The sequence below is a fragment of the Carcharodon carcharias genome, chromosome 1 (assembly GCF_017639515.1).
Source record: "Carcharodon carcharias isolate sCarCar2 chromosome 1, sCarCar2.pri, whole genome shotgun sequence".
NCBI lineage: Eukaryota > Metazoa > Chordata > Chondrichthyes > Lamniformes > Lamnidae > Carcharodon > Carcharodon carcharias.
Window position 1 is genome coordinate 43,013,290 of NC_054467.1, and position 19,917 is coordinate 43,033,206.

The 19,917-nt window shown below is 41.9% G+C and overlaps 1 protein-coding gene across 8 annotated transcripts in view; it reads right to left on the reverse strand.

The window, feature by feature from the left end:
* kiaa1109 (KIAA1109 ortholog) overlaps positions 1–19,917 on the reverse strand; it is a 527,093-nt gene that overhangs the window by 401,443 nt on the left and 105,733 nt on the right. For all 8 annotated transcript variants that reach the window (XR_005944164.1, XM_041196895.1, XM_041196846.1 and 5 more), the window contains exons 11-12: positions 8,450–8,606; positions 142–220 (exon numbers count right to left, since the gene is read on the reverse strand). Coding sequence is in view for 7 of the 8 variants with exons in the window: in XM_041196895.1 (XP_041052829.1) it covers positions 142–220; positions 8,450–8,606 (236 nt within the window). In the remaining variant the exon portion in view is untranslated. The remainder of the gene's footprint in view (positions 1–141; positions 221–8,449; positions 8,607–19,917) is intronic.

Below are 19,917 nucleotides of genomic sequence, written 5' to 3' on the forward strand. Positions count from 1 at the left end.
TCAGATCCATATAACCATGAATGCCTATTATAAAGTATTAAAATGAAAGCTTTCAAGTACAATGCTTAAAATGAATGTTCCCCAATCCAAAGTGTCTTTTAGAATATAAAGGAATGTTGCAAAATGTGGACAGATGCTTACCATTTTCACTTACTGTCATAGGAACATTAACTTCCAAATAGGAACCTGCTCCAACATTTACATGTATGGCATTGGTCTCCTAAAATAAACATATATTGCAATATGTATATTAAATATGACTGTCTTCACATCTAGAATAAATATTTGTTAAATTACATAAATTATTTATATGCATTCATCCAAAGGCATCTCTCACGACCCCCCCCTCAACCTATCCTGCAATATTTGTTTCATTTTCTGTTCTATTTATCCCATAAAATAGGGGGAAACAGTATTAAAATCACAAAAATAGTTCAAGGCTTTACTTTGTTTCCTCCTTCCTCTCCTGAAGTGTTAAATCCTTACTGGGGTACAGTTCATTACCTTCCTTGCTTAAGTGGCTGTTATCTACATGAGATTGCTGCATAGTGATCATAAGCAGAAACCCAGCTAATTTCCCCACCCCATCCCCACCCAAATCGAACACCGTAAGTTAACAATTTATCCTTTCCTGCCACCCTGCCAAAGATCCAGATAGTTCAGCCACACAGTTCTGCTGCAGCATCAAGAAACCTTCCATACATAGACCCAGATTTTAAGTGTCTAACTAAATGTATAGTTACTAATGTGCAAACATTAACATAACTAGCACAAAAACAGCATCTCACCTTAAACCTTACTATGATTTCTTGAAGTTGCTGCAATTACACATTAATTGGCCATTAAACTCAGCATTGTTTCATAGTTTGCCATTGTGAGATTTGAACTCTTGATACTCTTTTGAGTAAACCTGTTTCCATCTGTTTCAGATGAAGTTACATTGTTTCATAGTTTGCCATTGTGAGATTTGAACTCTTGATCTTGGGGTTACAAACCCAGTACCATAACCACTTGGCTATTTAGGCCAAGCATTAAACTCAGCATAGTGAATCTAGAATAATCACAGCGTAACTACCCCTTTAATGATGTGATAGATTGTTCATTGCTGCCAATCAACTTCTCTCACACTGAAAATGAACTATATGCATGAAATCCAATTCCTTCAAGTTGTGAATTGTTGAAGATTTTTTAAAAGGTCAAATGTTAGCTTTATTTTTTCCCTTCTTACTTTTCCTTTGTCCCTTTCTCCCTCTCTCAATCCACTTGTTCTTTTCCCCTCTTTTTTTCTGTATTTAATTTGACATTAAATTCAACACTATTTCATATCCTCACTTCAGTCTTTTCTTTAATAAAAACAAAAAAACTGCGGATGCTGGAAATCCAAAAACAAAAACAAAAACAGAATTACCTGGAAAAACTCAGCAGGTCTGGCAGCATCGGCGGAGAAGAAAAGAGTTGACGTTTCGAGTCCTCATGACCCTTCGACAGAACTTGAGTTCGAGTCCAAGAAAGAGTTGAAATATAAGCTGGTTTAAGGTGTGTGTGTGGGGGGGGCAGAGAGAGAGAGAGAGGTGGAGTGGGGGTGTGGTTGTAGGGACAAACAAGCAGTGATAGAAGCAGATCATCAAAAGATGTCAACAACAATAGTACAAAAGAACACATAGGTGTTAAAGTTAAAGTTGGTGATATTATCTAAACGAATGTGCTAATTAAGAATGGATGGTAGGGCACTCAAGGTATAGCTCTAGTGGGGGTGGGGAGAGCATAAAAGATGTAAGAAAGAAAGATGCAACACCTGCCCCTTCACTTCCTCTCTCCTCACCGTCCAAGGACCCAAACACTCCTTTCAAGTGAAGCAGCATTTCACTTGCATTTCCCCCAACTTAGTCTACTGCATTCGTTGCTCCCAATGTGGTCTCCTCTACATTGGAGAGACCAAACGTAAACTGGGCGACCGCTTTGCAGAACACCTGCGGTCTGTCCGCAAGAATGACCCAAACCTCCCTGTCACTTGCCATTTTAACACTCCACCTGCTCTCTTGCCCACATGTCTGTCCTTGGCTTGCTGCATTGTTCCAGTGAAGCCCAACACAAACTGGAGGAACAACACCTCATCTTACGACTAGGCACTTTACAGCCTTCCGGACTGAATATTGAATTCAGCAACTTTAGTTCTTGAGCTCCCTCCTCCATCCCCACCCCCTTTCTGTTTCCCCCTTCCTTTTGTTTTTTTCCAATAAATTATATAGATTTTTCTCTTCCCACGTATTTGCATCATAAAAAAAAAAAATTTTTTTTTTTTACATCTTTTATGCTCTCCCCAACCCCACTAGAGCTATACCTTGAGTGCCCTACCATCCATTCTTAATTAGCACATTCGTTTAGATAATATCACCAACTTCAACTTTAACACCTATGTTCTTTTGTACTATTGTTGTTGACATCTTTTGATGATCTGCTTCTATCACTGCTTGTTTGTCCCTACAACCACACCCCCACTCCACCTCTCTCTCTCTCCGTCCCCCCCACACACACCTTAAACCAGCTTATATTTCAACTCTTTCTTGGACTCGAACTCAAGTTCTGTCGAAGGCTCATGAGGACTCGAAACGTCAACTCTTTTCTTCTCCGCTGATGCTGCCAGACCTGCTGAGTTTTTCCAGGTAATTCTGTTTTTGTTTTTGGATTTCCAGCATCCGCAGTTATTTTGTTTTTATCTCTGTGTTTAATTGACTGCCACTGCTCTTCAAGAAATGCCTACCTCCTTGAAGAAGTTCTGTTCTTTTCTGCGACAAGATTTCCGTTCCTCTCTTTTGCCCTGCTCACCTTCCTTGCTTTCCATTTCCCTCCTGGTGTTTGACAAGGTGTTTACTAAAACCCTCTTTCACAGCCACATCTCCTTTCTCAGTGACTGTCTCCATCTCCGACTTACCCCACGTGGATTTCAACTGAAATTCCACTCCTCATGTTTCGAACCCACCCAGGATTACAGGTATCTCCGGGACATAAAACGTTTCTCGGACTGCTGTTCCCGTCACATTCTGAAATCCACACTCAGTGCCATGCGCCGCCATATGAACACACTCGACCTCTCTCTCCAGCAGCACCGCCGTACCCTTTTTCAAAGCTGCGCGTGCCCCCAGTTTCATTTTATCCTTCGGCTCATCCGACGCCTCAACAAGAAACTTTTTCTCTTTCTCTCAAGTGATAAGGAACGCAAGCTCCAACAACTCATCGACACCAACACCCATCTAGGACCCTCCACCCCGGCCTGTCCCTCCGTCCCCACCCCATCTTCCAATCCCAACCCCAGCCGTGTATTCACTATACCCCCTGACCTTCCCCTCTCCGATGCTGAAGGTTCAGTGCTCAGCAAAGGACTTAGTTTCATACCCTTACACCCTCACCTCAATGAATTTCGGGCTTGGCATGATGCTGAACTCTTCTTCCGCCGTCTTCGTCTCCAGGCTCACTTCTTTGGGCAGAGTCCTCTCCCAGTTCAACGGATCCTTTTACCCATCTCCAATATTCTCCCTCCACCTGGACCCCTCCCTCTGGATTTTCACCTTCTCTTGATCTTTTCATTGAGAACTGTCGGCGCGACATTAGTCGTCTCAATTTCTCTGCTCCTCTCACCCATTCTAACCTGTCTCTCTCTGAACTTACTGCACTCCATTCTCTCAGGTCCAACCCTGACATCGTCATCAAACCCGCTGACAAGGGTGGTGCTGTTGTTGTCTGGCGCACTGACCTCTACCTCACAGAGGCTGAGCGTCAACTCGCAGACACTTCCTCCTACCTCTCCCTGGACCATGACCCCACCACTGAACATCAAGCCATTGTTTCCAGGACTGTCACTGACCTCATCTCCTCTGGGGATCTCCCTCCCACAGCTTCCAACCTGATAGTCACTCAACCTCGGACGGCCCGCTTCTATCTCCTACCCAAAATCCACAAACAGAACTGCCCCGGTAGACCGATTGTCTCAGCTTGCTCCTGCCCCACAGAACTCATTTCTCGTTATCTTGACTCCCTTCTCTCTCCCCTTGTCCAGTCCCTTCCCACCTAAGTCTGTGATTCCTCTGACACCTTACGTCACATCAACAATTTCCAGTTCCCCGGCCCCAACCGCTTCCTCTTCACCATGGACGTCCAATCCCTCTACACCTCCATCCCCCACCATGTTGGTCTGAGGGCCCTTAGCTTCTTCCTCGAACAGAGGCCCGAACAATCCCCATCCACCACTACTCTCCTCCGTCTGGCTGAACTTGTTCTCACGCTGAACAATTTCTCCTTCAACTCCTCTCACTTCCTCCAAATAAAAGGTGTGGCTATGGGTACCCGCATGGGCCCCAGCTATGCCTGTCTCTTTATGGGGTATGTCGAACATTCCTTGTTCCAGTCCTACTCCGGCCCCCTTCCACAACTCTTTCTCCGGTACATCGATGATTACTTCGGTGCCGCTTCATACTCTCGTCGGGACTTGGAAAAATTTATTAATTTTGCTTCCAATCTCCACCCCTCCATCATTTTCACGTGGTCCATCTCTGACACTTCCCTTCACTTCCTTGACCTCTCTGTCTCAATCTCTGGTGATAGACTGTCCACCAATATCCATTACAAACCCACCGACTCCCACAGCTATCTCGACTACAGCTCCTCACACCCCGCTTCCTGTAAGGACTCCATCCCATTCTCTCAGTTCCTTCGCCTCCGTCGCATCTGTTCCGATGATGCTACCTTCAAAAACAGTTCCTCTGACATGTCCTCCTTCTTCCTTAACCGAGGTTTTCCACCCACGGTCGTTGACAGGGCCCTCAACCGTGTCCGGCCCATCTCCCACGCATCCGCCCTCACGCCTTCTCCTCCCTCCCAGAAACATGATAGGGTCCCCCTTGTCCTCACTTATCACCCCACCAGCCTCCGCATTCAAAGGATCATCCTCCGCCATTTCCGCCAACTCCAGCATGATGCCACCACCAAACACATCTTCCCTTCACCCCCCCTATCGGCATTCCGTAGGGATCGCTCCCTCCGGGACACCCTGGTCCACTCCTCCATCACCCCCTACTCCTCAACCCCCTCCTATGGCACCACCCCATGCCCACACAAAAGATGCAACACCTGCCCCTTCACTTCCTCTCTCCTCACCGTCCAAGGACCCAAACACTCCTTTCAAGTGAAGCAGCATTTCACTTGCATTTCCCCCAACTTAGTCTACTGCATTCGTTGCTCCCAATGTGGTCTCCTCTACATTGGAGAGACCAAACGTAAACTGGGCGACCGCTTTGCAGGACACCTGCGGTCTGTCCGCAAGAATGACCCAAACCTCCCTGTCGCTTGCCATTTTAACACTCCACCCTGCTCTCTTGCCCACATGTCTGTCCTTGGCTTGCTGCATTGTTCCAGTGAAGCCCAACGCAAACTGGAGGAACAACACCTCATCTTCCGACTAGGCACTTTACAGCCATCCGGACTGAATATTGAATTCAACAACTTTAGGTCGTGAGCTCCCTCCCCCATCCCCATCCCCTTTCTGTTTCCCCCTTCCTTTTCTTTTTTTTCCAATAAATTATATAGATTTTCCTTTTCCCACCTATTTCCATTATAAAAAATAAAAATTTTTTTTTTTACATCTTTTATGCTCTCCCCACCCCCACTAGAGCTATACCTTGAGTGCCCTACCATCCATTCTTAATTAGCACATTCGTTTAGATAATATCACCAACTTTAACACCTATGTGTTCTTTTGTACTATTGTTGTTGACATTTTTTGATGATCTGCTTCTATCACTGCTTGTTTGTCCCTACAACCACACCCCCACTCCACCTCTCTCTCTCTCTCCGCCCCCCCTACACACACACCTTAAACCAGCTTATATTTCAACTCTTTCTTGGACTTGAACGCAAGTTCTGTCGAAGGGTCATGAGGACTCGAAACGTCAACTCTTTTCTTCTCCGCCGATGCTGCCAGACCTGCTGAGTTTTTCCAGGTAATTCTGTTTTTGTTTTTGTTTTCAGTCTTTTCTTTGTTTATTTCTCAATCCTTTAACTTACTTACTTGCTGTTCCATTGTTCTAGCTACCCTGTTGCGGTATCAATTTGTAGTTTCAACTATGTGGATAAAAATATTCAAACCTAGACATGCACAAACAAATCTAACTAACAGTACATGCTGTGAGATGCCTCACTTCAGCAAAATCTGGGCTATGGTGTTTCCATTCTAATGTATACAGAGATTTTTTTCATTCAAATTTATACAAAACACAATTTCAAATGTGTTTTTTGATCTAACATTACTTATTTTTGCTCAGCAGATCTGGCAGATTTTGTGCAGAGAGAAACAAAGTAATGCCTCAGGTCTGACTTTTTCAGGTCACAGATCTGAAACATTAACTGTTTCTCTCTCCACAGATGCTGTCAGACCTGCTGAGTATTTCCAGCATTTTTTATTTTTTTTCACATTTCCAGCATCCACAATACCTTGTTTTTCTTTTTGTTTAAAAAAAGGCTTCTTTCCCCACTTGGGGGCTCTAATTGGACAATCCAGCAAAATGATTCTCTGGAGTAATCAGAAAGACAGTAAAGTATTTTCTGTGGCATAAATGATGCTACGTAATCTCTGCCTCGTCTAGCATCAAACTCACTAGCTCCAAGAGATGGAATTAAAAAGAACTCAGCAGAGTGTATCAAATCAGGGCTTTAGAACACTTGAAAGCAATGGATCACAGGAGGGAAGGGGCCCCACTGCCCACAATCAAAGACAGGCAGAATGCTAAGTAACAAAATTCTATAATTAAAGCAAAATACTTTGAATGCTGGGAATCTGAAATAAGAACACAGAGTGCAAGAAATACAAGTTGAATATAACTCTTCCTTCAAGTTCTGAATCAGTCATACTTGACTCAATAAGTTCTGTTTCTCTTTCCACAAATGCTGCCAGACCTGCTGAGGTATTTCCAATAGTGTATTTAACAAAATTTTAGGTTTTACTGGACACTCAAAATCCAGCAAATTATGCAAATCAAACAATTTGTGGAGCAAAAAACAAAAGTGCTGCAAAAAATCCAACTAAGGCTGCATCTGTAAAGAATGTAAAATGTTCATAATTCAGGTATAATCCTGCTGCTTCAGAATAATTACTCCAGAAGTATTAATATTTTTCTTCTCTTCGCAAATGTTGCCTAATACTAGAGTGTTCAACATTTTCTGGTTTTTTTTATGTCTGCAGTATTTTGGCTTTTTGTACAAAAACGCTTGGGCAGAATTTTACGCTCCGCAGGCGGTCATGCGCCTGACCTGAACGGGTGTAAAAATCACGCGAGATGACATCGGGCAAGCATCCCGACATCATCGCACACTTGCATGATATTTCGCTTGGCGGGTGCATGAGGCAGTCGGAAGAGCACTCGCCAATAATTAAATGGGCAATTAAGCCCATTAATAGCACAATTATAAGCAATTTTTCGTGGCCCGTCCAACCTTATGGTTGCCAAATGGGTAATTGGTCAGGTGGCCTTTAAATTTTTGATGAAATCTCATCCAAGGGCAGGATGAAATCTCCATTGGAATATACAATAAGATAGATAGATCTGTGGACAAAATTTTTGAGGTATGCTTTCAGGTGCTTGATTGTACTGCATGGACATTTACTGCAGAATTTTTGTACTTTCTTTTATTATTTGGGGGTCTGCAGTTCACTGAGGAAACTGTTTCTTCTAGGGAGCTCAGTGAAGCGCCCACCTGCGCCTGCAGTGACATCAGCACCCAGCGTCTTCCCGCCCTCACCCTGGCAGTGCTGAGCTTTTCAGCGCACATTTCACACTGGCTGGCTGTTAATTAACGGCCAGCCAGCGTGAAATTGCGGTCGGAGGCTGTTTACCGACCGCTCCCAGGCCCACCGATCACGCAAGCCCGACGAGCACAAAATTCAGGCTCAAGTCTTCATCTGAATTCAGATACACAAATTCAGATTGAAATGGGAGCAATAATTCAAGGCAAGGTTCAGTTTGTCAAAAATGAATTGCTCAAGAAAAATCACTTTTTGAATCTGATTTTTGCTGTGTGCCAATTGCAAGTGTAATATCAAGTTTAACGCCCTTTTAGGATTTAGTTAATCTTCATAATTCAACAACTTCTAACAATTGTAAGATTTATTGAACATTATAATTCTTAGGTTATGAAGCTAGCTATCATGCCACATTAGCTCTGCATTAATACCTCACTGTATTCTCCAAGGATCCAATATCCCCAATTTACCCCAACACCTTGGACTCCCTGACCATAAAGCCATCTGTCCTCAATAAATTGATGATATAACAGGTGTTACAAACCCTACAGACTTTACAACCTGCTATGCTTTCTAATTAGCTCTCTGTCTTAGTTCTGACATATGACATAACCTATAAAATTATTGCTGATGATGTGCAATTAAGTTGATTGCGCTTACCCGGTTCTTTGTAAAAAGTAAATCAATGGTGGCATCTGCAATGATATTCATGCGTAGTTCAAATGCAAGAATCTGCCTTGGCTTTCTAGGCTTTGCTAATTCAGTGACCTTCAGTGTTTGATAGTCAGCTGGAAAGAAAAACTTCCATAAACATTCCCTGCAACAAAACAAATCATTTGAAGTGTCAATTTTATTTGACAACAGTAGAGAAAGAGATGAACTGCGCAGAAACTAGCACTTTGGGATAATGTAGCAAAATGACATCTTTGTACACTGCTACAATTTTGGCACGTTCTGTATACCGTATAAAACAGATTCACAAAATGTATATTTCTGTAAACTTCAGACGCACAGCACGGTATTCAGAATATTTTAGCACTCTTTTCATACATAATTTGCACCATACTACAAAAGGTTAATTACCTTAACCACTAATCAATTAGCTACAATATCAACAGTAAAATATAAAAGCAAAAGAGAATATTTTGAGTAACACTCTTCAAAACAATAACTTAAAGGAATGGTATGAGTGTGTTATACATAAATACATGTGCACTCGTCACTCATTAAGACCAGAGTCAAAAACCTCTTCTTCCGCTCTTTACGACTGGATAAAACTCAAATCCGTCCTCCGCGGGGCCCACTCCCCACAATCATCTTCATTGAAATTAGGTTCACTTATTTACTTTTAATAGAAGTTTGGAATCAGCAAGAAAACATATTCATCAAATCTCCCCAAAGATTCTCTCAAACTTTTGAAAAAGTTTGTGATGAAATTACTGTAGCCACCTATTTATTGAACTGCAATACAAATTTTCAGCATCTGAGCAAAATGGCAGTACAAAGCTGATATTGATACTAGCCTGCACCCTAAACAAAAGTAAAATACGGCAGATGCTGGAAATCTGAAATAAAAACACTAGAAATACCAGGAGGTCAGGCAGCACCCGTGTAGACACGGAGTTAAATTACAAAAGAGATGGGGCAAACAGAGATTGTAATGAGATAAGAAACAAAAGATGGATCTAGAGGTGGTGTAAATGGGAACAGCAGAATCATCACCAGCTACCATCAAAAACTTTTCTCCAGAAAAATGGGGGCAAAGGTTATGACGTGAAATCATGGTTTTTATATCAATACAAGAAGATCTCATGTCACTTAATTCTGCATAATTTTGTTTAAACAAAAAATCTGCCATGATAGAAAGCTTTTGTTCAACTTCTTTTTCAATGTGCTCAGAAATCTAAAGGCCAGCGAACGGCACTCCATACATAAAAACAAAAAACTGCGGATGCTGGAAATCCAAAACAAAAACAGAATTACCTGGAAAAACCCAACAGGTCTGGCAGCATCTTCTCCGCCGATGCTGCCAGACCTGTTGGGTTTTTCCAGGTAATTCTGTTTTTGTTTTGGACACTCCGTACATGTTTGACTGAACATGTACAGAACTCTTCCTTTTCCATTTTACAATAAAGCAAGTGGTGCAACTGCAACTGACCAGTTGCACCACTGCAGATAGTACAACACCATTAGGTACAGTGTAAAAATAGCAATAGAAGAAACAAAACTCAAGTGTTTTGTGCCATTTAAATGAAACAAATGAACAGTTTCAGTGCAATGCCACTACTGGTTGATTTTAAAAATCAAACCTATAAAACATATCTGCACACACTGCTACTGTCCATTTCTATCTTGAATTTTTTTTAAAGTCCCATGATAAATATACAGTCTCAAAAGCACTTCACAGATTCCAATTAGGAAAATAACTCATTTCTTATACAGACATATACAAATATATCCCAATTTATAATAGCAAAGCGTATTATATAACTCTTTTAACAAAGAAAAGTCTCCCAATATGCTTCACATAGCCCGAGGAAAGAAATGAATGCCGAATTCAAAAAAATAGATAGAAAGAAACTATTTACACTGGTGGGGGAATCCAGAACAACAGACTACTGTATAATCTTAAATTTATGGCTAGGCAATATATTACTAACATCAGGAACCACTTTTCCACACAAAGGGTAGTGGAACTCTACTACTTAATACCCTGAAAAGGATATTGCAGGTGTTAAGTCAGTCAATTTTTAAAGGCTGAGATTGATAGTTCTTTGCCAAGCAAGGGCATAGAGGAAAATGGAACAAAGATGGGTGAATGGAGATAAAAACAGAGATATTTCAACTCTTTCTTGGACTCGAACGCAAGTTCTGTCGAAGGGTCATGAGGACTCGAAACGTCAACTCTTTTCTTCTCCGCCGATGCTGCCAGACCTGCTGAGTTTTTCCAGGTAATTCTGTTTTTGTTATGGGTGAATGGAGTTGAGTTACAGATCAGCCATAATCAGGGATTATTCATCAGAGATTCAAACAGGGAGCTGTCTGGCATTCAAGGACTTAAGGATAAGCTCATAGGTACTGGCAGCAAAATGGCAGAATACTTTGCTCCTGTATTTACCAGGGACCAAACAGAAGGAATGTCACATTAGAAGAAATTAAAAACGATTTCAAGAGACAGCGGTTGAGCAAGGGAACAGAATTATTAGCAAGTCATTAGCTAGGGTATAGAGTTTATGACAAGGGACAAAGCCTTGGTCTTCCAAATGTTTACATCGAGACAATTGGAGCTCATCCGGAACTGGATGTCAGCATGCTTGTGGATGCTGTTGTCAAGGGATAGCATTTAGATGGTGAAGAAGGGGTTGGGGGGGGCTTAGTACAGGCATCTTTGCAGGACTCATCAGGTGATAGTATAGGGTGGAAAGAGAAGCTACTTTTAATGGTGTTTTGGTCAGAATCAGATAGGAAGAAGTAGAACCAAGGAAGTGCTATCCCAACAAGGAGAGGATTTGGAGAAGTATGGTATGATCAACCATAAGGGGGGGCGTTAGGGAATTATGTAACACAGTCACAGTGAACATCACTTGTGATTTTGGTTGCACTATTTTGGTACTATGGAAGGGATGGAAACCTGAGTAGAGAAAAGGGGAGGTTGGAACTGGGTAATAGAAGTTAGCTCTTGGTTGATGAGTTTACTTCTACTGGGGACTGTAACCAGTTTATTTTTAGGATTTAGTGTCAAACTGCCACATTTCGTCCCAATTTCAATGTCTACATTTACAGCAGTTTAGGAAGAGCAAAATACGTACCATTCTATGGTCAGCATCTTCCTCTTGTTTGATATGAAGAGCATGCTAGATTTCGCTGACAATCTTCCCTTCTTTACCACAGAATAATAGAAATTTATAGGATGAAAGGAGGCCATTTGGCCCATAGTGTCCGCACCAGCTGACAGGTAGCCATCCAGCCTATTACCCTTTCCAGTTGGTCTCCAACCTCATTGATATGGACTTGAAGCACCACAACCCAAGTACTTTTAAACGTTATGAATTTTTTTGCCTCTACCGCCCTTTAGGGCAAAGAGTTCTACGTCCTCACAGCCCTCCTGGTGAAAAATATTCCCTTCAAATTCCCTCTAAACCTGCTGCCTCTTACCCTGAATCCATGCCCCTGGTTATGGACACCTCAACCAAGGAGAGTAGGGCTATATTTTTATTCACTACAATTATGTTTTCCTTCAGCCTGCTCTGTTCCAAACAAAACACCCTAGCCTATCCAATTTTCCCTAAAATTCTTGAGTGAAGGCCAGCATCCATGTAAATCTCCTCTGTACCCTCTCTTGTGCAATTATATCTTTCCTATAGCTTGGTGAGCAGAATTGCATGCCATACTCCAGCTATGACTTAACTAGTGTTTAGCACAGTTCCATGGGAAGAAGTTATCCCCCCGTCGGGCCAATTAAGGCCCACCCAGTGTGACGTCCGCCAGCGAGCACATAACGCTCCCTGTGCGGGGAGGTGGGGGGGGGGGCCGAAGAGATTCCTTCAACCAGGAGTGCACTCTTTCACGCATGCTCGTGAAAGAGCACACTCATCTCTCTGAGGCTAAGTGCTGCCTCAGGGAGATCGACGCCAAATTCAAAAATGGTCAATGCACAAATATAAAATTTCCCTGACATGTCCCCTCATGTGACACAGTCACATGAGTTGGGACATGTCCATCACTTTCATTCAAACTTTTATTAAGTCTTTAAAAACCTACACGAAATCTCATCCTGCCCGTGGATGAGGTTTCATGCTTTTTTTGAAGCCCGCCAGGGCTCCCGGCCTGCCTGCCAATCTTAAGGTTGGACAGGCAGGTCCATTAACTAGTTCAATTAGTTTTTAAATGGCCTCAGTTGGCTGTTGACAGGTCGGCGGGCTCACAGCTGATTCGGCTGCGCCCCCGCCGACCTGAAAATTGAAATGACGCAGGGTGACGTCAGGCGGAACTCCCAACATCATCCCACGTCAGTGAGCGGGCCCCAGCCCCCGCTTGCCGACCTCAAAATCCTGGCCAATATGATTTTCACTTGATGTGTGCATACTCAGGTGCCTCTAAATATGCACAAGCAGATACAACCAAGCCCCGCACCATCAATTCTCCAAAGTATACTGTGACTGCATTCCAATGGATGGAGGAGGCATAACTAAAGGACTTTTTTCTGATTTTCAGGATTCATAATCAAACTGCCACATTTCATCAGGTGGGCTATGAATCCCAATTTCAATGTCAACATTTACAGTAATTTAGGAAGAGCATTAAAGTATATGCAATTCTAAACAGAAGCTCATAACTACCAAATAATCAGTTTTGTTGCTCCCTTGTCTTATTTTGAGTTTTTCTTGAAGAAAATATATTCTGCTAAAATAACAAATTAGCCAATAATGAAACACCACGGGTGATGAAAGAGATGAGGACAAATTTGAAACTGAAGTAAATACTTGTACTAAGTATACAGACCATAAAGGAGATGATGATAAAAGGGAATATGAAGAAGTTAGGAAAGAAGACCAAAAAGGAAAGCAAAGAAGAATGCTAAAATTAAATTATCCTATAATATAAAAAGAAATTGTGAAGTATTCTATAGACACATAAATAACGAAAGAAAGATCACAATTGGGATCAGGCCACTAAGGAATGCACAAGATAAACTCATAAGTACTGACAGCAAGTTGGCAGAATACTTCCAAAGAGGAATGTTATATAAGAAATCAAAAAAGATTAAGACATTTAAGAAAAGGGGGAGATAATAAATAAACTAGTTCAACAGAGATGATAAAATCCTGTTCCAGGTGGATTATATCCATGCATACTAACAGAAACTGGGAAAGCAAGAGTATTTGTGTGTGCAAATGTACATGTTTGTGTGTACATGCGCAAATATGTATATATATTTATATAAAAGTGCCTGAAGACTGCAGGACATATAATGTTATTCCTAGATTGAAAAAGGTGATTGATCACACCCAGGGAACAATAGTTAAAGACAGTGGTAGGAAATATAATGGAATAATTACATAAAATGTAATAGAAAAAAATCTAGAAACTGCAAACATAACAAAAAGTCAAGAGATTTCAAAATGTAAGATCATGCTTAACCAACATTACCAAATTCTTTGTAGTAACATAAAGAGTAGGCAAGGATAATTGTTATGACCGATGCAGTTGGTAAAGCTGAGTTATTTAAAGATCCCAGAGGGAAACTTTAAACAACTGTCATAACCTATAATTTTAAATGTTATGTTTGAGATGCGACTCTAAATTCAGGAATCAGACCACCAGTTCGAGGTTCTACATTAAACCAAGAAATATTTTATTAATTTACACAGGGTAAAATATATATGTACATGGCTTCAAATTACTACCATCATAACTTTTTAAGAAATTCCCAAACTAATCTCCATTAAGGCAACAGCAACCGAAAGACTTTCAGCAGACACCAGGCAAAGCATTTTCACCTTAAAAATTCAAAATGAAGTTCCTTTCACTTTGGTTCCTTGCAGACACAGGCTTTGATCTGACATTGCCTCTGCTCTGCACACTCAAAACTGCTAAAGTTTTACCTTGCACTGCTCACTGAATGTAAATTCTCATTGTATCACCAGCCTCTTTGAACTCCACCTTTTACATTAAAACCCCTTTCAATAGTACCAACTTTATTAGTAATATAAACATATTGCTTGGTAGCTGGTAGCTAGTAGTTTTCACCCCATGTCTTGAATGCTCAACTTACTGGAGTGCTGCTTTGGGCTGCAACAGAGTGCTTAAGTTGGAGTTTGGTGACTGAGTGAGTTCAGTGAGGAGGGAACGAGGTGATCCTTTGAGTACCGTGAGTACGGTCAGGTCAGTACTTACTACTTTTATCGCTTATGGTTTTTAAGGTCTTATTTTGTGGTTCATTGTTTGTAAGGGCTATATGCTGTAACAACAAAGAGCAGGGGAGAAGGACCCTAGATTAATTAATATTATTTGATATTAAGTATCTTCCAAAAGGTTTAACTTAATTTAAAGGGATGGCAGGACAGCTCAAAGCTGTGGTGTACTCCTCCTGCTCTATATGGGAAGCCGGGAACATTCCATTGCCTAGGGCCAGCACGTGTGCAGGAAGTGTCTCCAGCTGCAGCTCCTGGAAGCCCGGGTTTCAGAGCTGCAGCGGTGGCTGGGGACACTGTGGAGCATCCGCAAGGTGGAGAGTATTGTATAGAAAGCACGCATAGAAAGAGGTGGTCACACCGCAGGCTAAGAGTCCTCAGGCAGGAAGGGAATGAGTGACCACCAGGCAGAGCAAGAGGACGAGGCAGGCAGTGCAGGAATCTCCTGTGGCTATTCCCCAGCAAAACACATATACCACTTTGGATACTGTTGGGGGGAATGGCCTCTCAGGGGAAAGCAGCAACAGCCAAATTCGTTGCGCCAAGGTTGACTCTGCTGCACAAGGGAGGAGTAAAAAATGTGTGGGAGTGCAATAGTTATTGGGGTTTCAATTGTAAGAGGAATAGATAGGTGTTTCTGTGGCCACAAACGAGACTCCAGGATGGTATGTTGCCTCCCTGGTGCTTGGGTCAAGGATATAGTCGGGATTACGGAGGCATGGCTGCAGAGTGACCAGGGATGGGAAGTGAACATCCAGGGGTATTCAGTATTTGGGAAGGACAGACAAAAAGGCGGTGGAGTTGTATTGCTGGTTAAAGAGAAAATTAACGCAAGAGTGAGGAAAGATATTAGCTCCCTGGTGCTAGGGTCCAGGTTAAAAAAAGCGGATGAGGTCCTAAAAGCGGAATACAGGGAGTTAGGAAGTTGAAAAGTAGGACCTCAAAGGTAGTGATCTCAGGATTACTACCAGTGCCACGTGCTAGTCAGAGTAGAAATAACAGGATATATAGGATGAATACGTGACCAAAGAGAAGACGTGAGGGGGAGGGTTTCAGATTCCTAGGACATTGGACCGGTTTTGGGGGAGGTGGGGCCTGTACAAACTGGACAGGTTACACCTGGGCAGGACTAGGACTTATGTCCTAGGGGGAATATTTGCAATAATGGTTGGGGAGGGTTTAAACTAAAATGGCAGGGGGATGGGAACTTATGCAAGGAGTCAGAGGAGGGGGAATCAAGGACAAGAACAAAAGACAAAGGGGAATAAGAAAAGTGATAGGCAGAGAAATCAAGGGCAAGCATCAAACAGGGCCTCAGTGAAAAATAGTGGGAACGGGACAAGTAATGTTAAAAAGACAAGCCTTAAGACTTTGTGCCTTAACACGAGGAGCATTCGCAATAAAGTGGATGAATTAACTGCGCAAATAGATGTAAACAGGTATGATATAGTCGGGATTATGGAGACATGGCTGCAGGGTGACCAGCGATGGGAACTGAACATCCAGGGGTATTCAGTAAGGACAGACAAAAAGGAAAAAGCAGTGAGGTGTATTGCTGGTTAAAGAGGAAATTAATGCAATAGTGAGGAAAGAGATTAGCTCCAACAATGTGGAATCTGTATTGGTAGAGCTGAGAAACACTAAGGGGCAAAAAACGTTAGTGGGGATTGTATATAGACCCCCAAACTGTAATGGTGATGTTGGGAATGGCAATAAACAGGAAATTAGAGACGCCTGCAATAAAGGAACATCTGTAATTATGGGTGACTTTAATCTGCATATAGATTGGGCAAATTAAATGAGCAACAATACCATAGAGGAAGAATCCCGGGAGTGTATACGGGATGGTTTTCTGGACCAATACATTGAGAACCAACTAGAGAACAGGCCATCCTAGACTGGGTATTATGTAATGGGAAAGGAATAATTGGCAATCTACTTGTACGAGGCCCCTTGGGAATGAGCGATCATAATATGATAGAATTCTTCATCAAGATGGAGAGTCACGTAGTTGATTCTGAGACTAGGGTCCTGAATCTTAATAAAGGAAACTATGATGGTATGAGGTGTGAGTTGGCTATGATTGATTGGGAAAAGTTACTTAAAGGGATGATAGTAGATAGGCAATGGCAAACATTCAAACAGCGCAAGGGTGAACTGCAACAATTGTTTATTCCTGTCTGGCACAAAAGTAAAATAGGAAAGGTGGCCAAACCATGGCTTACAAGGGAAAATAGAGACAGTTTTAGATCCAAGGAAGAGGCATACAAATTGGCCAGAAAAAACAGCAGACCTGAGGATTGGAAGCACTTTAGAATTCAGTAAACGGAGACCAAGGGATTGATTAAGAAGGGGAAAATAGACCACGAGAGTAAGTTTGTGGGGAACATAAAAACTGACTATAAAAGTTTCTATAGTTATGTGAAGAGAAAAAGATTGATGAAGACAAATGTAGGTCCCTTACAGTCAGAAACAGGGAAATTTATAATGGAAAACAAAGAAATGGCTGACCAACTAAATACATATTTTGGTTCTGTCTTCACAAAGGAGGACACAAATAACATACCAGAACTGTTGGGGAACACAGGATTTAGTGAAAGGAGGAACTGAAAGAAATCAGTAAACGGAAGAAAATGGTGTTGGGGAAATTGATGGGATTGAAGGCTGATAAATTCCCAGGGCCTGATAACCTACATCCCAGAGTACTTAAGGAAGTGGCCCTAGAAATAGTGGATGCACTGGTGGTCATCTTCCGAGATTCTATAGACTCTGGAACAGTTCCTACAGATTGGAGGGTAGCTAATGTAAGCCCACTATTTAAAAAGGGAGGTAGAGAGAAAACAGGGAATTATAGACCAGTCAGCTTGATGTTGGTAGTGGGGAAAATTCTAGACTCCATTATAAAAAATTTAATAGCTGAGCACATGGAAAACAGTGGCAGAATCGGACAGAATCAGCATTTATTTACAAAAAGGAAATCATGCTTGATAAATCTACTGGAATTTTTCGAGGGTGTAACTAGTAGAGTTGATGAGGGGGAGCCAGTGGATGTGGTTTATTTGGACTTTCAGAAGGCTTTCCACAAAGTCCCAGATAAGAGATTAGCATGTAAAATTAAAGAGCATGGGATTGGGGATAGTGTATTGAGATGGATAGAAAACTGGTTGGCAGACAGGAAACAAAGAGTAGGAATAAATGGGTCTTTTTCCGAATGGCAGGCACTGACTAGTGGGGTACCACAGGGATGGTGCTGGGACCCCAGCTATTCACAATATATATTAATGATTTAGATGAGAGAACTAAATGTAATATCTCCAAATCTGCACATGACACAAAGCTGGGTGGAAGGGTGAGCTGTGAGGAGGATGCAGAGATATTTCAGGGTGATTTGGACAAGGTGAGTGAATGGGCAAATGCATGGCAGTTGCAATATAATGTGGATAAATGTGAGGTTATCCACTTTGGTAGCAAAAACAGGAAGGCAGATTATCTGAATGGCTATAAATTTAAAGAGGGGAATGTACAACGAGACCTGGGTGTCCTCGTACACCAGTCACTGAAGGTAAGCATGCAGGTGCAGCAGGTGGTAAAGAAGGCAAATGGTATGTTGGCCTTCATAGCAAGGGGATTCAAGTACAGGAGCAGGGATGCCTTGCTGCAATTATACAGGGCCTTGGTGAGACCACACTTGGAATATTGTGTGCAGTTTTAGTCCCCTTATCTGAGGAAAGATGTTCTTGCTATACAGGGAGTGCAGTGAAGGCTTACCAGACTGATTCCTGGGATGGCGGGACTGATATATGAGGAGAGATTGAATCGGTTAGGATTATATTCGCTGGAGGTCAGAAGAATGAGGGGGGGACCTCATAGAAACCTATAAAATTCTAACAGGACTAGACAGGGTAGATGCAGGAAGTATGTTCCCGAAGGTGGGGGAGTCCAGAACCAGGGATCACAGTCTGAGGACACAGGGTAGACCATTTAGGACTGAGATGAGGAGAAATTTCTTCACCCAGAGAGTGGTGAGCATGTGAAATGTGAAATTCACTACCAGGGGCAGTAGTTGAGACCAAAACATTGTATGTTTTCAAGGAGGAGTTAGATATAGCTCTTGGGGTGAAAGGGATCAAAGGATATGGGGAGAAAGCTGGAGCAGGCTACTGAATTGGATGATCAGCCATGATCATAATGAATGGCAGAGCAGGCCTGAAGGGCTGAATGGTCTATTCCTGCTCCTATTTTCTATGTTTCTATGCTAAAATATGCAAATGCACGCCATCTCTTACATGTCAAAACTAGTAGACATCAAAGCACCCAGACTAGCTAGCTTTAATCCAATTAAGACACACCCACAGACTAAACCTCTATTTTAAAAGAAAGATATTTTCCAATAATATATGCATTAATAGCTTCGTGACAATAATGCAGCAATCACATATTTATATTTTCAAAAGGCCTTTGATAAGGTACCAGACCAAGGTCAGAGCATATGGAGTCGGGGGTAGCACAGCAAAAAGGATAACAAAACAGGAAGTAAGAGGGTAGGAATTAGAGGTAGTTACAACTGGTGGAAGGTGGCGTGCCGCAGGAATCATCATCAGGGCCACTAAGATTCATAATTTAAATGAATGATTTGAGCTGGAGAATCAGCAGCATGATTTGAAAATTTGCAACTGACACCAATTTAAGGGTATACCATACATTAATATAAGCTTGACGAATGAGCCTATAAATGGCAAATAGATTTCAATGAAGATAAATGTTAGGAGTGAAGTTTTGGTAGGAAGAACAAGGAGGTCACATATTGCATGGAAAATTAGAGTCTAAATGGGGTAGAGGAGTAAAGAAATTTAGAGGTATAGAGTCACATATTAAAAGGTAGCAATGCAGGTTAATAAGGACATAAAAATGCAAACATACAAAGCACAAGGATTCATTTATAAAAGAATATAAATGAAAAGCAGGAAACTATGCTACACTTGTATATTACCTTGGTCAGGCCACATTTGGAGTGCGATGAGCAGTTCTGGTCTCCAAGTTACAAAAGAATATGGAGACACTGGACAAGGTACAAAAAGAATAATAGCAAAATGCCAAGCGGTTATAACTATCAGGAAAGATTGACCAGTCTACAGATCATTCTTTAGAATGAGCTAATGGATGTCTCTAAAAATCATGAAAAGGTTTGATGGAGTAGACAGAGAAAATGTTTCC